Raw genomic sequence first — 19,080 nt, 5'->3', positions numbered from 1 at the left:
CAATGGATATATATTGCTCAATATTTCATTGCGAATGAGAGGATAACACATGAGAGAACAACGATTAAGGCTTCATGGTGGCAATAATTGGATGGGTGTATTTCACTTAGGATCCCTTGCACTTCATGTTCTCACCACTTGGTTGTCTCATGGCATGACATGCTCTTGTTATTTATATGACAATCATCATCTATTAGAGAGAACTATAATTCTTTGCAAAAAGAGTTAGTTGCGTCTTCCCGATTATTACATGGACCTAGAAAGGAGAGATTGCGCTCTCAATTCAATTGCTTGTTTTGTTTGGGGGTCAAAGAGGTGGGAGATGTAGTTGCGGCTCAAAAGAAATATGGTAAATCTATACTCGACATGGATCTACCCATTAGAGCCACTCCCATCTAAAATTTTGTACTATAAAAAACATTTCGCGGATTTATTATACAACTAAAATATCTAGATATGTTCTTACTGAATGCATTAAGAGTTATCAACACCAACTTGAGATTGAAAATGGTTGTGTTAATGGCGTTCCTTGAGACAAAGGATATATATATATATTATGTCACAAAGAGATAGAGGATGAGTACCATTTTACATGCAAATGTCCAACTTACGTTAAGATAAGGGGAAAATACAAAGACATACTGGACCATCTCCCAATTATTATATACCTCGGACATCAAGACACTAGGTAGGTATATGTTAGAGCTAAAATGGCATAGAGAGAATAAGCTACAAAATGTTAACCATAACCTTTCTAATATTCACCAAGACTTAACCATTGAATCTTTTAAGGGACATGGAGGAACGATGAGTGTGGACACATTTGCACCATTCGGGCTCTCCACATTGAAGCAGAAAACCAAAGAGAAACCAATCACCCTCAAATATCCAGCTTCGAAATCACTAGTTGTTATGTAGAAGCAATTAAGAAGATATGGGAATGGGAGTTACTCCACATAGAAGCAAGCTATGATTGGGATACCATTTACATCGGGACCATGGGGCACACCCGTATCAAAACCCTTCAACCCCCCGCTCCTTTTTAAGAGACTTGGATGGAAATGAAACTATAGTTTCAACGCATAGCCTTTTCTTCTATAGAACATGTTACAACCCATAACATTTTTTGTACCACATGTGAACTCTTTTATTTATGTGTTTTTTTTCCACTGATCGGGTACACATCCCATTATTGTAATCAATTGCCTTATGGGCCAATTTTGGTCTTCATCAATTTTTATCCTTAAGTTTACTTTACGTTGTTTTCACACTTAGTTTTTATACCATTGAGCACTAAAGGTGTACTCAAATCCTTACTAATGAGAATAGAGAAAAGATTGCTTATCCTAGAGGGGTTCCTCTAGTATGTTCATATTCCCACACTCAACACAAATGTACAAGAAGGAAGCTTCATCACAATAGCCAATACAAGAAATATGAGACCTCAATATGGAGGAAGTTCCGAAAGACCAAGAACTAGCCATGTCACGAACAATATGGAATTGATCATGTACACCAAACTTGACCCCTATCATGGGTACCCCTATCATGGCAAGAGTTACTAGAATGAAACAAGGACACCCCTAGAATATATAACACGACAATAACTAGAATGAAACTAGGGCACACATAATATTTAAACATCACTCAAGCATTTCATGTATCACCAATTGGGTATTCACTCCCCAATGATTAAGGGAGATATTTTTGCAAGCATCACATAATCTAGAATGTTAAGCCGTAGTTGCCAACCAAATGTAACTATTTACCTACAACCACTTACAAAGACACTTAAGAGTTGTATATTGGTCTTCATTATTTTTGGTATTGAGATATGCATCATGTAACCTTCATTAGAATTTCTCATTATCTTAGAATGTTATAGGTACTATATAATTTAGGTTTCAAGGGCACTAGAATACGACTTGTTATCCTTTGGAATCTATAAAGTTCTATGATTGTCTAAACAATCATACATGTGTAAGTAACATTGTCATCAAACTACATTGCGAACTCTTTAATGATGATAGTTAATCTTGAACCTCAATCTCGAGTCCTAGTTGTACTTCAAAAGTTACTTCATTTGGTTATCCATTCAAGTATCGAATTGTTGCAAACTAAACATCATTCTTTATGAGGAGCAATGATTGTAATGTATGTTCTTTAAGGAAAAAGGATATCCATGGTTCATGAGTGGTCTCTAAAGTTGATCTTTTTCCAGATACTTTGGTTTTCATGGCTTAGTACATATTATATGTCTAACTTTAACTTTAACCTCTAATTTTATAAAAATAGTTTTTACATAGTTTGGTTTCAACTTGCAACTTGTAGCCATATAGCTTGGTAATAATATATATCAAGTTCCATTCTATCAATTGACAAGTCTATTTCCAGTAATCTTAAATGTGCTACATTCCCATTGAGAATATAGGGAGCTTTATCCTTCCAAGTTCCTAAGTCCATTAGTTTTGTACATACATGACTATTGTGTTAGATATATGCATTTTGTTAGTCTATGTGATGCAATCTCTAATTTTCATGTCAATGAATACGTTTGAATCCCTTCAATTAACTCTCCCTGAAAAACATATCACAACATGATGTATAACCACTTATTTTGCAATCTTTGTGATCATTGATTATGATTCGATGCATAAAATTCAGAGTTGCACATGAATAAGGAATTAGTAGCTTGAACAAGTGCACAACGAATGTCAATATAATCACCATTGTGCATGAATACCAAAATAAGAGGAAGGACACACGCTTGCTTTTCTTACAAGTGAACTAGCACTATAAAAACGGTGTGCTCAAATACCCGACTCGATTAAATTTTCTTCCGCGAGTGTAAGAGCTTTCAACTTCTCAAAGCAACGGACGCCTTCCTTTGACATCAACATGATTCTAGGATGGAATGGTGGCCCGTAGGAATCTAGAAGATTCGCATTCATCGAACAAGAATCGTTGGCTGCAAGAAAGTGTGGGGAGGACGATTGTGACACGTCGTGCGGAACATCGGTGATGAGCGAGTGAGGAAGCAAGGAGGGAAATATATGTATATATATAAAAAAGATATATGTATGTTGAGTGGGGTTTGGATCGACGGACAAGCTGCAGGTACTTTTGAGCTAGCAAAGGCCAAAGAAGGCGAAGGCGAAGGGTTTGGGGTGGTGGGGTGTGCACTAGTAGTAGTGTGCACTAATAATAATGAATGTTTAGCTTTTTCCTTTGTTGTGTATAGTGCTAATAAATGCTGATTTATTTATTTATTTAGGTTTTGCAAGGGGGGGGTTGTGTGTGTGGAAGGAACAACATGAAGAGACAAAAACATAAATAAAGCCAAAAATCTTCAGAGTGCCACTAAATTAGTAGAGGAGAGCAGATCCATTTTTTTAGTTTTAGTTTTTAAAAAAAAGAAAAGATAAGGATGAAAGTGGGGGGGGGGGGGAAAGCAAAAGCAAAAAAGCCAAAAGCGAACCCAACATCCAGAATTATGTATGTATGTAAACCTTATTTATTTATTTATTTCTGTTTTTTTTTTCTTTGTTTATTCATCGCGATGCCACGTCAGCGGGCAAGACCCGTGCCTTCCACGCGCGGCTTCTTGAAAGGCAAGTGCCACGTAAGCCCTAGAAATGCCACGTCATCCTCCCCCCCCCCCCCCCCCCGGGGCAGGCCCTGCTACAAGAAGCCCCCTCTACTTCTGAGTGGAACCATGCTTCATCGCCCCACCAGATCCTTCACTGCACAGAAGCTTCTTTTTTCCTTTGATCCATTCCTTTTTCCTGCCGATCGATCCATCGCCATCTCCATCGCCATCGCCATCGCCAATCATGCCGCCTTCCGGTGCTCTCAGCATCTCTGCAGGCGTTCCCCACGTGGAGAAGCATTTCACGGCCAGCGAGCTCATCCGCGACATCATCATCGGCATGTCAGACGGCCTGACCGTCCCCTTCGCCCTGGCCGCAGGCCTGTCCGGCTCCAATTCTGCCTCTTCGAGGCTCGTCGTCACTGCCGGTCTGGCCGAAGTAGCCGCTGGCTCCATAGCCATGGGCCTCGGCGGGTACACCACTCCTACTAAAGCACAAACTGTTATACATACAACATATGGATGGATACTGTATATATACATATATTTCTATTTGTTCAAAATTTTCCTGTAATATCACGTTATTCCAAACACGAATCAGGCCTCGGCTCGCATCTAATTCCTTCTTTCCACCATCAGTTAGGGTTAGGGTGGTTTCCGTGCTATTGTTACTTCCATTGATTAGGGCTCGACTTATATCTTATTTTGTATCACGCTCAGTTTAGGGTTTTGTTTCGATCACTAATTTTCCCATCAGGTACTGACTGAGGTCTTACCATAAATTTAAATGTTTTTTTTTTTTTTTTTACTTTAGCGTAAAATGGATATTTGCAGTCACGTCGGTTACGTTTCATCTAGTTACTACTCTCCAGAACCTTCTAAAAGGTTAGGGTTTCACCTAATGACTACTTTTGATTTAGAAGTACCTGCTAAATTCATCCCAAGTGGCAAGTACCACTTCCAAGTAAAAGAAAAGAAAAGAAAATAACGGTAATTTGGTATTTGATCATGAAGGTACATAATTATATACATATATAGATAGATAGATAGATAGGATTGGAGGTTTTCGTATCGATCAAATCAGCTTGGGAAGACTATAAGAACAGTTATAATAAAGCTAAATACGCATATATATATATATATATATATTAATGTATGTATGTATATTTGAAATTTCGATGATTTTTATCGGTCCCCCTCCCCGCCATGGATGCTACAGGTACCTGGCAGCGAAGAGTGATATGGATCACTACAAGCGGGAGGAGATGAGAGAGAGGCGGGAAATGGTGGAGTGTCCTGAGAAAGGTGAAGTAACAAAACCGATCAATTCAAGAAAATAAAACAAATAATTCATATTTTGTTTTTTGAAAAAATAGAAGAATTTAAACATAAACCGATTAATTCAAGAAAATAAAACAAATAATTTGTGGTTTTTTTCAAATAAAATAAAAAAGGAGAATAAACAAAATCGAGATTAATTCAGGAAACAAAACAAATGAAATTTAGGAGAGTTTTTTTTGTTCTTTAAGTTAGGAGAATTTGAAGTAAAGAAAATCTGAGGAATATGTACAAATTAGGATGTGGTTTCTTTTTAGGTTTAGATTAGAGAGAGAGAGAGAGAGAGATGTTAGTGGTGATATGAGATGAGATGAGATGATGGGTGTGGTGTGGTGTATATGGGCGGGCAGAGGCGGAGGAGGTGGCGGAGATACTCGAGCAGTTCGGGCTTCAGCCGGCCGAATACCGGCCAGTAGTGGAGGCCTTACAGAAGCGGCCTGACGACTGGCTGGAATTCATGATGAGGTTCGAGCTGGGGCTGGAGAAGCCGGACCCGGGCCGCGCACTGAAGAGCGCGGCCACAATCGCCATGTCGTACATTGTGGGCGGCCTCATCCCGCTCAGCCCGTACATGGCCATGCCACACCTCCGGGCCGCGCTATTCGTGTCCATCGGCATCACGCTCGCCGCGCTCTTCGTGTTTGGCCTCGTGAAGGGCCGCATGACGGGCATGAACCCGTTGAAGAGCGCGGTCCAGACGTCGGTCATCGGGGCCCTCGCGTCGGCCGCCGCGTTCGGCCTCGCCCGTGCCATCCAAGCTTCCTCCTCATCCAACACTTAGAAACAAAGAAAAAGAGTTCTAACCCACAACACACTTATTAAATCTTGTCTCCATAAAACTCCAACCCACTTTAAGAGGCCCCCAAACACTCTTTTAAGTGCCAATGTTTGTAATGTGTATGGAATGTAATGTATGTAGTAGTACCAATCACTATTTTTATATTGCCTTACTAATAACTAATCACCACATGTAGACTGAAGTGGTCTTCTAGTCCCCAATCCACCACCCCCCTAAGTGTGCCCCTCCTTACCCCTTGGTCCTCTACTCGAACTCTTGTGTGTGTGTGTGTGTGTGTGTGTGTGTGTGTGTGTGTGTGTCTTTCACAAGGGTACCTTATTGTTTCATGAAGCCAAGTTTGAGTTTCAAACACCCCAACATGTATACCCCTCCCCACCCAAAGAATAATCGCACAAGGGGGTTGTTTACTTTGGAACATTTGCTATATTGTTGTTCAACTTGTTGTTTATTTTGGAACATTTGCTATACATATTGTTGTTTGTTTTTACAAGAAATAACTACATTTGCTTTATTCCTTAGGTTTTGGCTTATAAGTACAAGGGAGATAATACCATATTATTATGTGTTTCAAAGTTTCTTTTTGTGCTATGTCAACTCTTAGTGTCTCTATGCATCTTTCTTATGCATGATATGTAAGTTTATTCTCGATATTTCATGAGTTTTTTGCTTACACGTTGATTCATACTCCAAAGAAGATTTGTTCTCAAATGCAACATAGAGTCCTTTTTATGCTCATAGGAAATTCTTAATTTGCTCTAATTCATTCTCATCGCCTATCCTTACAAAATTGGTGTGCCGTTTTATGGGGGCATGGCCATGACATCTAATACACAATCACAAAATTTTCGATGGGTATTTTTGAAAAATGGCCGTTTTTTTTACTTTACATCATTGAGCCACAAATTCTATGTGTATATCTGGTAGTGAAAAATGACCATTGTTTATGCGTGGTTCATGACTTATGTATGTGCATCGAGATTTCCTCCCTCAAACACTCATAAAAATGAACCATTTGAAAGCTTTTAGATTGAATGACAATTGGCATATGTTGTCTACAGCTAGAGAAAAGCATTTATCCCTTCTGTGTTTGTATAATTACCATTTTGAAACCATAGAAAGTGAATTTGGCAAGCCATGTAATAGAAGAAAAGTGCGTGTTAGTTGTTATTTTATTCATGATTAAAGAAAATGATTATCCTATTGTGCTTTAAAAGGCAATGTTATTGTTGACGATCCCTGGCTTTTGGGAAATGAATTCGTAAAGCCAATGTTTGTAGGAAATAAGTTGTAGCTACATTTACAACTTTCAACTCTAACCTCCATTGATTGTTAGGTATTTTGACGGAGAGCCTAAAAAGGATTATATCTAACATATTATCAATGAATATAATTTTACATACTACGGCACAAAACTAAACTAGAATAGAGCTCAAACTCACACTAAATTGATGATAATTTTAATTTGTAAATATCATCCAACATGTTGTGAAATGTGGAAAATATTTTCTCACCTATCTTGGTGACCATTGAGAGACAATGACCTTGTACATCATAAGATCTTTAATCGTTTTCCCTTTTGTACGTTAGAATCCTTTGATCTTTACTTATTTTGGAAATTAACGTCAAAGTGGCAAATATCTTTCATACATATGTTTTGATGAAACAAACATCCAAGGACATAAGAAACATCGTATAACATTTAGGTTCAATTTGGAAGAGGTTCAAGCAAATTGACCTAAAGTGGCTTTTAGGCAATACCAAGCATCATAATGTACGATATAAACTGCAAAGTGGAGAGGCCATACATGCATTAAACATTATGACAAATTCTATTAGATAAAAATTAGTGAGTCAAAAGTTGTAGAGAATCTCGTAAAGTATAGAGTGCACAACCAACAAATATGAGTTTCTATACCATGTACAAAACTATCTATCTCATTAGAGATAAGCTAACACAAGGATGGTTGTACTACAACCCAATATTAGAGCACATGAATGTTCCTTATCATGATGGGATATTGTTATTATATGCATATATCCAAAAAGTAGATAAGAGAATTTTAACTCGCTATCAATCGATATCCAAAGTAGAAAATATATGGATATGAAATTTGAAAAATGACTCAAAACAACAAAAAATCGTATGTTTATTTTAAAACTTGTTTTTAAGAAAAGACCCCAACAACATCAATAGCATTGGCTATGTAGACTAAGCAAGAGTATCCTAGGTACACATAGAGGATATCATATTCTATTAGGAATGAACATTATCTGAATCATTACATGAGCCTGGAATTTAGAATATCAACGCAACCACAATAAAGGAAATATATAGAAGTTGGAACTTAGATATTGAATAAAGAATCTCATACATGTACTCGTGATCATTGTAACAAACATTAGAACTTAAGGTATAATTGTAGACACTTGCAAAGCTACGAGTACATCAACTATCTCAAAAATGTTGCACCATGATGGAGCACATGTCTTATCATTCCGTGGGTACCAAAAATGCACTAGGAAATCCTTTCACGGATCATTGTTTACACAAAAAACTTCTCATTGTCATTAGTTGTATATAAAAGGACCAAACTCACAAAGGATGTGTGGTCTTGACTAAATTATTACAAATAGTGTACGGAGAGGTTTGTTCTTGGAATCATATTGTCGTGAACAACTTGCTATAAGTATTTGGATGAGAGTAATATACATGCACAAGCATAAGAGAAAGAGATTCTATATGAACTCGAGTTACTTTATTACCAATACAAATATGGAAATAAACTACCAACCTAAGTGGCTTAACAATGAATAAGGTATAGAGAATATATCAACAAAATCTGACACAACTAAACCATGAAATGTTCATTCATAAACCTAAACTAAAGATTCAAGCACAACAAATAAGGTTTTTTATTTACAAAATGGAATGGCAAAATAGAAAAAGGGCGAAAATTAAATCTACATGAGAGAAACAAACAAACAACTTTTTACACAACCAAAGAAGTTTATAGAAAAATATCTCCACGATTCGTAATGTGTATTACCATTATTATTATTATTAATTATAGGAAAAAGAGCATCACATTGTTGGGAGGGGGGATCTTTATGAGATAATTCCACCCCCACCATATGGATACATTACTTTTAGTAATACACGTTTCTTTAGCAATATTGGTAACTTTGATTATAAATAAATACTTCTTAAATTTACACATTGACCTTATCTTACCTTGCCCACGTACACCACATCTCCCACAACTCATTACCATTGTTCATTATTATGGGCCATGGCCCATGGGCGTAAGCTTAGGAACCAACTCTCAAAGTTATTTTCAATTGTTTAAGGGTTGGATAATTGGGAAAATGGAGCAATTCTAAAGGTTCCTAAACCAGCACATGTTCCCATGTGTGATGGGTCCTTATGGGTTTGTCCCAAGTCCTAGGATAACTAGTTTCCCACTTATCCTACTTTTTAGAAATTGGTCCCTAAGATTATGCCTACAACATCAACAACTTGATGTCATTGTCAAAGCAAATGTGTCACAAGAACACGAAATGCTTAATGAACAACATGAAGAGCCACTCACATTGGATATGGGCTAAGGTGGTCACCAATGTAAGATAAACTCCTATAACTAGTGAATTGAAGATGAAACTATCCCACCCTCACATTTAGAAAATGCCAAGGAGATAGAAGAGGTAGATGTGTTGCTTTTAGGTGCCTCACACTAACTGCACATCTTTATCTTGGTAGGAGTTCTATCTCCTTTTCGATGTCCTTTGTCTAAGTTGGATTGTCATTTACCCATTCATTGGTGAAACAACAAGAATGCTCATGAAGCAATACTCTCAAGCTACTGACACTAGATATTATGACCTAATTGAACTCTTCCTCTGCTCTTAAATAGTTATCAACACCAAGAAACTAACTAGTTACACCTTATCTAGGCTTTAAGTGTTGACCCTACATGAGAGCTTCCGCTACTAGACATGTTCATTGAAGTGGGTAGGAGGGTTATATTTTATTGTATGGATTCTTTGTAGCCTTTGGGCATCTTTTCATTAATACCAAGGTGAATCTTGTCTTTAAAAAAATAAAAAATAAAAATCAATTAAATCGGATAAATAAAACAATATGCAATTAACCAACCATGCTTCAAGTGGTGAGGATACACCACAAGGAGATTTGTTTAAGGCTTAAAGTTCTTAACAATAATCTTATGAATAAATTAGAGGAGATCCGAGGGGGAGGGGGGGCAAAAATGAGCTTTATAGCCTTTTGCAGTGTTTTTGCCCTTTCCAGACTAGTTTGTCCTCAAGAAATTAAACTCTACCTTTTCTCTTGTGCCTTTTCTCTACCTTTATCTTGCATCTAGACTTGCATTACTAGGTACCAATGCCATTATCATTGTTGTACTTGACAAGGCACCTACTGTCATATCCCTTGCTGACACATCACTCACCTCATCAACTCGACTACACATGTCATAGAACTTTGAGACTCAAAATCTATCGAATATTTAACAATAGCAATAGCCATGAGCAAGAAATAATTGTTGCATTGACCTTCTCTAGTCATGCAATGCACACTCAACTCCAATTGATATCCAACACAAAATCAAAGAACCAATTCCATGACACAAGACTTGTTGCATCAAAAGAGATCCAGTTAAAAATATATCGAGCACACCTCATCCAAGGGGCCAAGCTACTACGGCTAAAAGCCAAACTCACCAATAACTATTATGATCCAAGCTATAATCTTTGTTGTCACAATATACATAATCTTTGTGTCAACCAACCTTGATTGACCTCATTGTCACCCCACCAACATCTTGGTCAATTATAGAAATAGTTAATCAAAGTTTGCTTAGTTAGGACCTCCGAGTAGTTATTCTTCACAAGTGTCATTGCTTTTCCATTAATAGAGCCCCAAAGTTCACCATTGCAAAACCTACCTCCAACCATCACCAAGCTATTGTACAAAATATTTACCTAGGTAGATGGCCCTTTTGTACACTACAATCTCACCACCTCGAGACAACTCTAACTTGGTTGACTTCATGTTCCTAGGAATTTGAGAGAAACCTTTGTACCTTTTGAAGCAATTTATATCAAAAGGATTTACAATAGAACCTTCCAATAATGAAGAAGATTATGTTTTTCCTCTAGGGTTATAGTACCCATATGTGCGTAATGGCAATAACCATGGGATGAAGCTTGCATGTTGAATGAGTTTTGCTTATGCAATGACTTCCACAATTGGGCAGCAACCATGAAGGACAAAATTATTCAAGTGCTTTTGGCATACCAACATGAAGCAATAGCATATAATATCATGACCTTTGAAGAGGCCTACATTAATGCTACTTACGAACTTGCACCAGTGTCCAAAAGGACGAGAATGATGACAATGACAAGGATGATGGAGATGGTTTCCTGAAATAAAGAACCCATTATCATAACCATGTAATGACAAGGATGATGGAGATGGAGATTGGTAAGCAGTAATTGAAGTGTGTTGCCTAATGCACTTGTATATTCTAATTTTTTAATGTTAATTAACTCTTTCAACCAAGATTAATGTTCTCTTAATTATGAGTTTTAAGCATGGTTAAGCAAAGTACCACTCTGCTCATTAGCTTTAACCAGTAAGTTTAAGAACAAGTTGACATTTGTACCTACCCATGTCATTGGAAAACAAGGTTGACACATGTCAAATCTCAGTTAATCATCACAAGGTGCATGGGACTTTGAAAAGGAACTGCTCTTTGAGATTGACAATGGTCTTACTAATGGAGTCCCTAGAGAGGAAAGGATATGTAGATTATGTCAATAGAGATAGAGGATTAGTACCACTTTACATGCAAGTGTCCAACTTATGCCAAGATAAGGGAAAAATACTGAGATATACTCTGTCCCTCTCCCACCCTCCCTAAACTATTAGATACTCTAGATATAAAGAAATTAGGAAGATATATCATAGAGCTAAAACAACATAGAGAGAATAAGCTACAAAATGTTGACAATGACGTTTCTAATATTCACCAACATGTAACAAATGAAGTTTTTCAAGGACAGGGGGAGACTATGAATGTGGACACACCTACACCACTCAACCTCTTCCTTGATGAAGCAGAAAACCAAAGAAGAACCAAACACCCTCAGATGTCGGGTTTCAATGCAACTCAATGTGGTGTAGAAGCACTTAAGAAAATAAGGGAACGTGAGCTACACAACCTAGAAGCCATGGTTGGGGTGCCTTCTACACCAAGACCACGGGTCCCAAACCGAAACTGTTTGACCTCCCACTTCTTTTCGACATGTAACAAATGAAGTTTTTCAAGGACAGGGGGAGATGACGAATGTGGACACACCTGCACCACTCGACCTCTTCCTTGATGAAGCAGAAAAACCAAAGAAGAACCAAACGCCCTCAGATGTCAAGTTTAAAGCAACTCGACGTGGTGTAGAAGCAATTAAAAAAATAAGGGAACGTGAGCTACACAACCTAGAAGCCATGGTTGGGGTACCTTCTACACCAGGACCACGGGTCACACCCACACCAAAACCCTTTGACCTCCCACTTCTTTTCGAGAATCTTGGATGGAAATGAAACTAGGCCTAGCACAAACTCATTTCCTTTATCGAATATGTTACACCATAACACGTTTTGTACAATACTAGAACTCTTTTAGCTTAAGTTCTATTTTTATTTATTTTATTTTTGATGATTGGGTAAATACCCTATTTTTGTTATACACCAATTGTCTCACGGGCCAATTTTTGGCCTTAGAAGACATTAATATATCTTTCTTTCATAGGAAGAACTCCTGACAACACCACACATTTGTAAGCAAACATTATCACATTTAGATGTGAAAAGAATGGCGTGCGGAAGCAATATAGGAAATCCGAACAACAGAAAACGCAGGTTTAATGGAAAGCTTAGGTTTGCATAGTACGCACGGGAGAGATAGAGAGAGAGTAAGCACAAGAGCTTAATTCAAAACGATAATACTCAATCTGTACATAGGATGTGCTCAATGAGCACTTTTATACAAGCCCTGACAATGGGCTGACACAAGTACTGACAGTACTTGACTGCTCATAAATGAGCCTCGACTCTTACTCCCAAAACTATTCCTTACGAGGAATATCTTTCTAACGGCCTTTCGGTCTACACACCGATACGGCCTTCCTACACACCAGTCTGCGTGTCGAATACATATGTATAATGGACGTATTCACACTATCCTGTTCTGGCCATTTATGTAATTAGCATAAAGGGTAGTTGCCCTAAGTCGGTCACTATATATAGTGACCTTGTAACCTATTTGTAAGGTTGGTTGTTGTATTATTGCTTTGTGAAATAAGAAACTCTTTTGTGCCTCTCTCTCTCTCTCTCTCTCTCTCTCTCTCTCTCTCTCTCTCTCTCTCTCTCTGTGCAACGACATAGAAACTGTCATACGCAGGTATTCAGCAAGACTCGAATGCTACTTGATCTTCCGCACTGACGACCTCGCTTCCAACATCTGGTATCAGAGCCTGCACAGCATTCGGTCCTTCAATCCGCTGTCGGTCGTCGTCTCAGCCTTCACAGCATTCGGTTTCCTGCGTCATTCGAAGAAAGAGAGAAGAAGAACAAAAACGAGGTTTGCACCTCATCGCGTTAGATCCTCCTGCTTGGAGTAAGCCATCAGGTTGTACTCTGTTCCTTGTGATCGTAACCGCTCGAGGTGAAATCCCCTTGTGCAACATTGACACGATCGTGCTCCACCCGGTTAAACGGCATCCGAAGAGGTAATCAAACGCCGCTCGTTGTAACCACTCGGTGCAGATCGGTCTCAAGACAACAACCCCAAATTCGTGCTTCATCCGGCTGATCGACATTCGAGAGGATCAATTGGATCCATCTCTCTCGTCGCTGCAGTCACCCGAAGCCGAATCGGTCCAGATAATCGGTTTCAATAATCGGTATTCGGTATATATATCCGAAGCGAACCGGGCTCACTTCGACTCGGAACCATTCGGGAAGACCAGTCGGTTCTGTCCCTCAAGCTACCGGAGTCAATTCGAGCAAGTTCAACAATACATATATCCGAAGCCGAACCGACTCGGGTTCAAATCCGACTAGAACGATATCGGGTGAGCCAACCGGCTGCACTCCAACAAGGTTCGTAGTCAACTCCGAACCGAGCTTCGTCAACCGGAACCGAATTTGATGGCATCAACATCCGGCTCGTCAGAAATGAGTCTACGAAAGTTCGATGGATCGAACTTCAACTTCTGGAAGGAACAAATGCAGGACTATCTCATAGTCAAGGGGCAAATCGATCCCATCGAAAATGAAGAACCTCCAGAAGGATACAAACCAATTGAGTGGCAGAAGCTGGACAGAATCGTCCGCGCCACGATTCGGATGCACCTATCGGAATCGGTATACTTTACGGTGCAATCGTGTACGACAGCATTCGAACTGTGGAAAACACTGTCGGACACTTACGAAAAGAAGGTCGCCGCAACGAAGATGTTTCTGATCCGGCGCCTCTACAACTTGCGGATGAAAGAATCTGATTCGGTTCAAGCACACCTCAATGAGTACGAAAGCATCAGCTCCCAAATCTCATCTCAGGGGACGGCAATCGAGGATGAACTCAGAGCAATGATACTCATGAGCAGCCTTCCCTTATCATGGGAAACTTTCGTTACAACCGTGTGCAACGCGTCAACCACGGCTGTTAAATACTCCGAAGTCACGAGCGCAATCCTGACCGAAGCAGCTCGGAGAAAGTCTTTCGCCAAAGACTCAACAGACGACGCCTACGTAGTACAAGGTTCGACAGACCGATCGAACATACGAGGAAGAGATTCCTCACGACCGCCGAGCAATCAGCGAAGACGGAGCCAGTCACGGGATAACCGAATCTGCAACTATTGCAAGAAACCCGGACACATCAAAGCAGACTGCCGCGCACTCAAGAACAAGAACAACAAGAAGAGTGGCCGGCATGAGGAGATCAATTACGTCAGCTTCTCAGCTGATGTACTACCGGACGACCCGAATATACTATCAATCGAAAATCCAGTCGGATCAGAAGTTCTACTCACGACTGAAGAATCGAGCACATGGCTCTTAGATTCGGGCGCGTCATTTCACGTGACTCCTCATCGATCCCAATTCCGGCAATATACGATCCGTCACTCCGACTCAGTTCGAGTCGGCAACTCACAACACTGTGACATCATCGGAATCGGCACAGTAGAGCTCAACCTTGCAGGTGGCTCTACACTTGTACTCCACAATGTTCGACATGTACCCGAGCTCTCAAGGCCATTGATCTCAGTCGGACAACTAGATGAAGACGGCATTCGTGCCGGTTTTTCTTCGGGAGGGTGGACACTCCACAGGGGGAACCTCCTGCTTGCTAGAGGACCCAAGATACACTCCCTGTATCCGTTACATGTTACGCTCAGAGAGGGTAACCTGTTTTTGGTGGATATTCCTGTGTCATCTCTATGGCACCGAAGATTAGGACACCTCAGCAAGGCCGGCATCACGCACCTATCTAGAGCCGGATACATCCCCAAACTCTCCTTCTCCGACCATCAATTTTGCGAGCATTGCCAGTATGGCAAACAAGCAGCCGCATCACACCCGACATCAGCACCAAGAGAAACGAGACCTCTCGATTTGGTCCACTCGGACGTCTGTGGCCCAATGCCGCATCAGTCTCTAGGCGGTGCCTCTTACTTCGTCACTTTTATTGACAATTCGACTCGAAAGGTGTGGGCTTATCCAATTCGCACCAAAGATCGGGTCTTCTCGATCTTCTCCGATTGGCTCGCTATGGTAGAAAATCAAACCGACCGAAAACTGAAATGCTTTCGGACCGACAATGGGGGAGAGTTCAAATCAGAAGAATTCGTCAAATTCTGCCGACAACGCGGCATCCGACGTGAATTTACGACACCACACAGTCCGGAGCAAAACGGGATTGCCGAACGCATGAATCGGACAATCCAAGAACGGATAGTTTCCATGCTCCAACACTCCGGACTGTCGGATGGCTTCTGGGCAGAGGCTCTACTCACGGCAGTACACATAATCAATATGTCGCCAAGTAGACCTCTAGGACTTCAAATTCCTCAGGAACTATGGATCGGCAGTAAGCCGAATTACGACAAGCTGAGGATCTTCGGATGCGAGGCGTACGCCCTTATTCTGAAAGATGATCGCCGAAAACTTGCACCTCGGTCCAGGAAATGCATTTTCCTTGGATACGGATCCGACGGCGAAATGGGATACCGACTCTGGGACCCCGAACGCAGGCAAATCGTTCGAAGTTCGGACGTTGTGTTCAACGAGTCGGCTATGAATCCATCAGTCGAAAAACCGATCGAAGTCCGAAGGGTAACGTTTTCCGATGTGCCGACCCTTCAAGAAGGCCCCGCTCTCAACACACGGTCAGCTTCACGGGTAGCTGAACCTTACACTACCGACTCGGACAACTCCGACTCGGCACAGCAGAACAATCCGCTTTCGGACCATCCGACCTCGATACCCGATGCGACCAGTCCAATCATACCTCGCCGATCCGAGAGACTGTCGCAACCTCCGGAGAGGTATTCTCCTGGAGTTTTCTTCACCGACGTCGGCGAACCGACGTCTTACGAAGAAGCATCGACATCTGTCGATTCCGCCACCTGGCATCTGGCGATGGAGTCGGAAATGCACTCCATACGGGTAAACAAGACTTGGGATCTGGTCGAATTACCTAGGAACCGACGTGCTCTTCCTTGCAAGTGGGTTTATCGACTAAAAGAGACGTCTGATTCGACCACCCCAAAGTACAAGGCCAGACTAGTTGCGAAGGGCTTCCGACAAGAATACGGCGTCGACTTCGACGAGATTTTTTCACCAGTGGTGAAAATGACAACCCTTCGTTTCCTACTCGGCGTAGTGGCAGCCGACAACTTGGAGATGATTCAGCTAGATGTCAAAACAGCCTTCCTCCATGGTGATCTTGAGGAGGAAATTTATATGGAGCAGCCAAAAGGCTTCGTGGCCACCGGTCAAGAACATCTAGTCTGCCGACTCAGGAAGAGTCTATACGGCCTCAAACAGGCACCACGACAATGGTACAAGAAGTTCGACGACTTCATCCAATCGATCGGCTTCTCAAAAAGCGATGAGGACCATTGTCTCTTCACCAACACAGCTCAAGATGGATCACCCATCTTTCTCATCATTTACGTGGACGACATGCTAATTTCTGGACGCCACACGGGCGAACTTGCCGATCTCATTCGGCAACTGCGGTTGAAGTTTGCCATGAAGGACCTCGGTCCGGCACGACACATACTCGGCATGAAGATTAGTCGGCATCGCGATAAACAACATCTTTTTCTGTCTCAGACCGACTATATCCGACGTGTCTTAGAACGCTTCAACATGCAATCAGCCAAATCTGCTTCAACCCCGCTCCCTATGAATCTTCGGCTCTCTCAGCGAGACTGCCCGACATCCGGTCCGGAGGGGGAAGATATGAAGTCGGTACCGTATGCACCGGCAGTCGGCTCCCTTATGTACCTCATGGTCGCGACACGGCCTGATATTTCTCATGCCGTAGGAGTCGTCAGCAGATTTATGCACAATCCTGGCCGATCGCATTGGAACGCAGTCAAGCATGTGTTCAGATATCTGGCTGGCACAAAAGACCATGGCATTCTTTTCGGTCCGAACCGAACCTCAGGCGTAGTCGGTTACACCGACTCGGACTTCGCCGGCTGTATAGACAGTCGGAAATCAACAACCGGATACTGCTTCAAATTCGGCAATGGAGCAATCTCGTGGAAGTCGAAACTTCAGGAGTGCACAGCGACCTCAACGACCGAAGCAGAATATGTAGCTGCGTCCGACGCAGCAAAAGAAGCTTTGTGGCTCGGTCGGCTGGCGCACACGTTTCGACAAGTCGACCATGACTCGGCTCCAGTTGTCTACAGCGACAGTCAAGGTGCTGTTGCCTTGTCGAAAAATCCGGTTCACCACAACGCCTCCAAACATATCGACGTTCGATATCACTTCGTTCGGGACTGCATCATTTCAGGAAAAATCGGTCTAGAGAAAATATCCACAACCGACAATGTCGCAGATGGAATGACCAAGTGTCTTTCGGCAGACCGTTTTCGGTCTCTTCGGCATCAGATGGGCGTAACGACAAACCAGTCCGGTTAGAGCCGGACACAGAGCAGGATGGTTCCCGACAACCGACATCAGTTCCTTAATGATCGGCTTCAACTGTTCCAACCCGACCAGTTCGGTCTTCTGCCTTCGGACCCTGCCGACTCGAACAAAGCTGATATGTCCGAGAACCTAAGTCTATACCTGTAATCTTAGATAACCCATGTATACGCCCATTGCGGGGGAGTGTCGAATACATATGTATAATGGACGTATTCACACTATCCTGTTCTGGCCATTTATGTAATTAGCATAAAGGGTAGTTGCCCTAAGTCGGTCACTATATATAGTGACCTTGTAACCTATTTGTAAGGTTGGTTGTTGTATTATTGCTTTGTGAAATAAGAAACTCTTTTGTGCCTCTCTCTCTCTCTCTCTCTCTCTCTCTCTCTCTCTGTGCAACGACATAGAAACTGTCATACGCAGGTATTCAGCAAGACTCGAATGCTACTTGATCTTCCGCACTGACGACCTCGCTTCCAACATTGCGTACCGGTTTTACACATCAGATTACGCACAAATGTTGAGCTTGTCTCTCAACACTCCCCCTCAAGCTCAACTTGAGGTTCCACTTGCTCTACCGGACCTACGCTCCAGCTTCTCCTGGCTCCATGCATCGCTCGCGCTCCTTGGCTTGTTTGACTCCGCGCGCTTCGACCCTTCTGGTCGGCTTGTCTGTTCCCATGGCCCTTCACAACTCCCTTGCTGATGCAGTGTTGGCGCTTCTCCTGCTGCCTTCTTTTCCGCTTGGTCCTCGGTTGATTCAGTGTACCTGAATCAAACATCCAAACCGACTCGGCTACCTCCGATCGGTTTTCGCTCTCGTCCGAGTTGGCTGTCTCCAACTCGTCTTCGGTTTTCTCGCCCTTGACGGTGTCATCTCGCCCATGCCTGGTTGGCTCCGGCATTTTCTTTCGGCTACTCCCCTTATGTCCGCTTTCAGACTCTTCCGCGGATCCGCACTCGGCTTCTTCAGCCGATCCGAGGTCGAATTCGTCATCCAACTCGGCACCACGGTCTTTTCCGCTCCTTTCCTGCTCCCTTTCGTGGTCATTTGGGACGTTTCTCCCCCTCAAGTTCGACACGTCGAGGTGACGCAACCCAAGA

The 19,080-nt window shown here is 41.9% G+C and overlaps 1 protein-coding gene across 1 annotated transcript; it reads left to right on the top strand.

Annotated features, from left to right (window-relative positions):
• Positions 1–3,769: 3,769 nt before the first annotated feature.
• LOC147865538 (vacuolar iron transporter 1-like) lies at positions 3,770–5,721 on the top strand. Its single transcript, XM_087318371.1, has 3 exons — positions 3,770–4,063; positions 4,809–4,894; positions 5,278–5,721. Exons 1-3 carry the CDS (start codon positions 3,834–3,836, stop codon positions 5,706–5,708), a joined length of 747 nt encoding a protein of 248 aa, XP_087174497.1. The 5' UTR covers positions 3,770–3,833; the 3' UTR covers positions 5,709–5,721.
• Positions 5,722–19,080: the final 13,359 nt, after the last annotated feature.

Source organism: Azolla caroliniana, unplaced genomic scaffold (assembly GCF_043228905.1).
Source record: "Azolla caroliniana isolate FFs.n. ecotype wild unplaced genomic scaffold, voAzoCaro1.0.p SCAF_4, whole genome shotgun sequence".
Classification (NCBI taxonomy): domain Eukaryota; kingdom Viridiplantae; phylum Streptophyta; class Polypodiopsida; order Salviniales; family Salviniaceae; genus Azolla; species Azolla caroliniana.
This window is presented reverse-complemented; position numbering and strand designations above follow the sequence as displayed.

Coding starts and splice junctions, on each gene's coding strand:
- LOC147865538 (XM_087318371.1), top strand. CDS start 3,834: ATGCCGCCTTCCGGTGCTCTCAGCATCTCTGCAGGCGTTCCCCACGTG. Junction 4,064..4,808: donor ATAGCCATGGGCCTCGGCGG/GTACACCACTCC, acceptor TGGATGCTACAG/GTACCTGGCAGCGAAGAGTG. Junction 4,895..5,277: donor GGTGGAGTGTCCTGAGAAAG/GTGAAGTAACAA, acceptor ATGGGCGGGCAG/AGGCGGAGGAGGTGGCGGAG.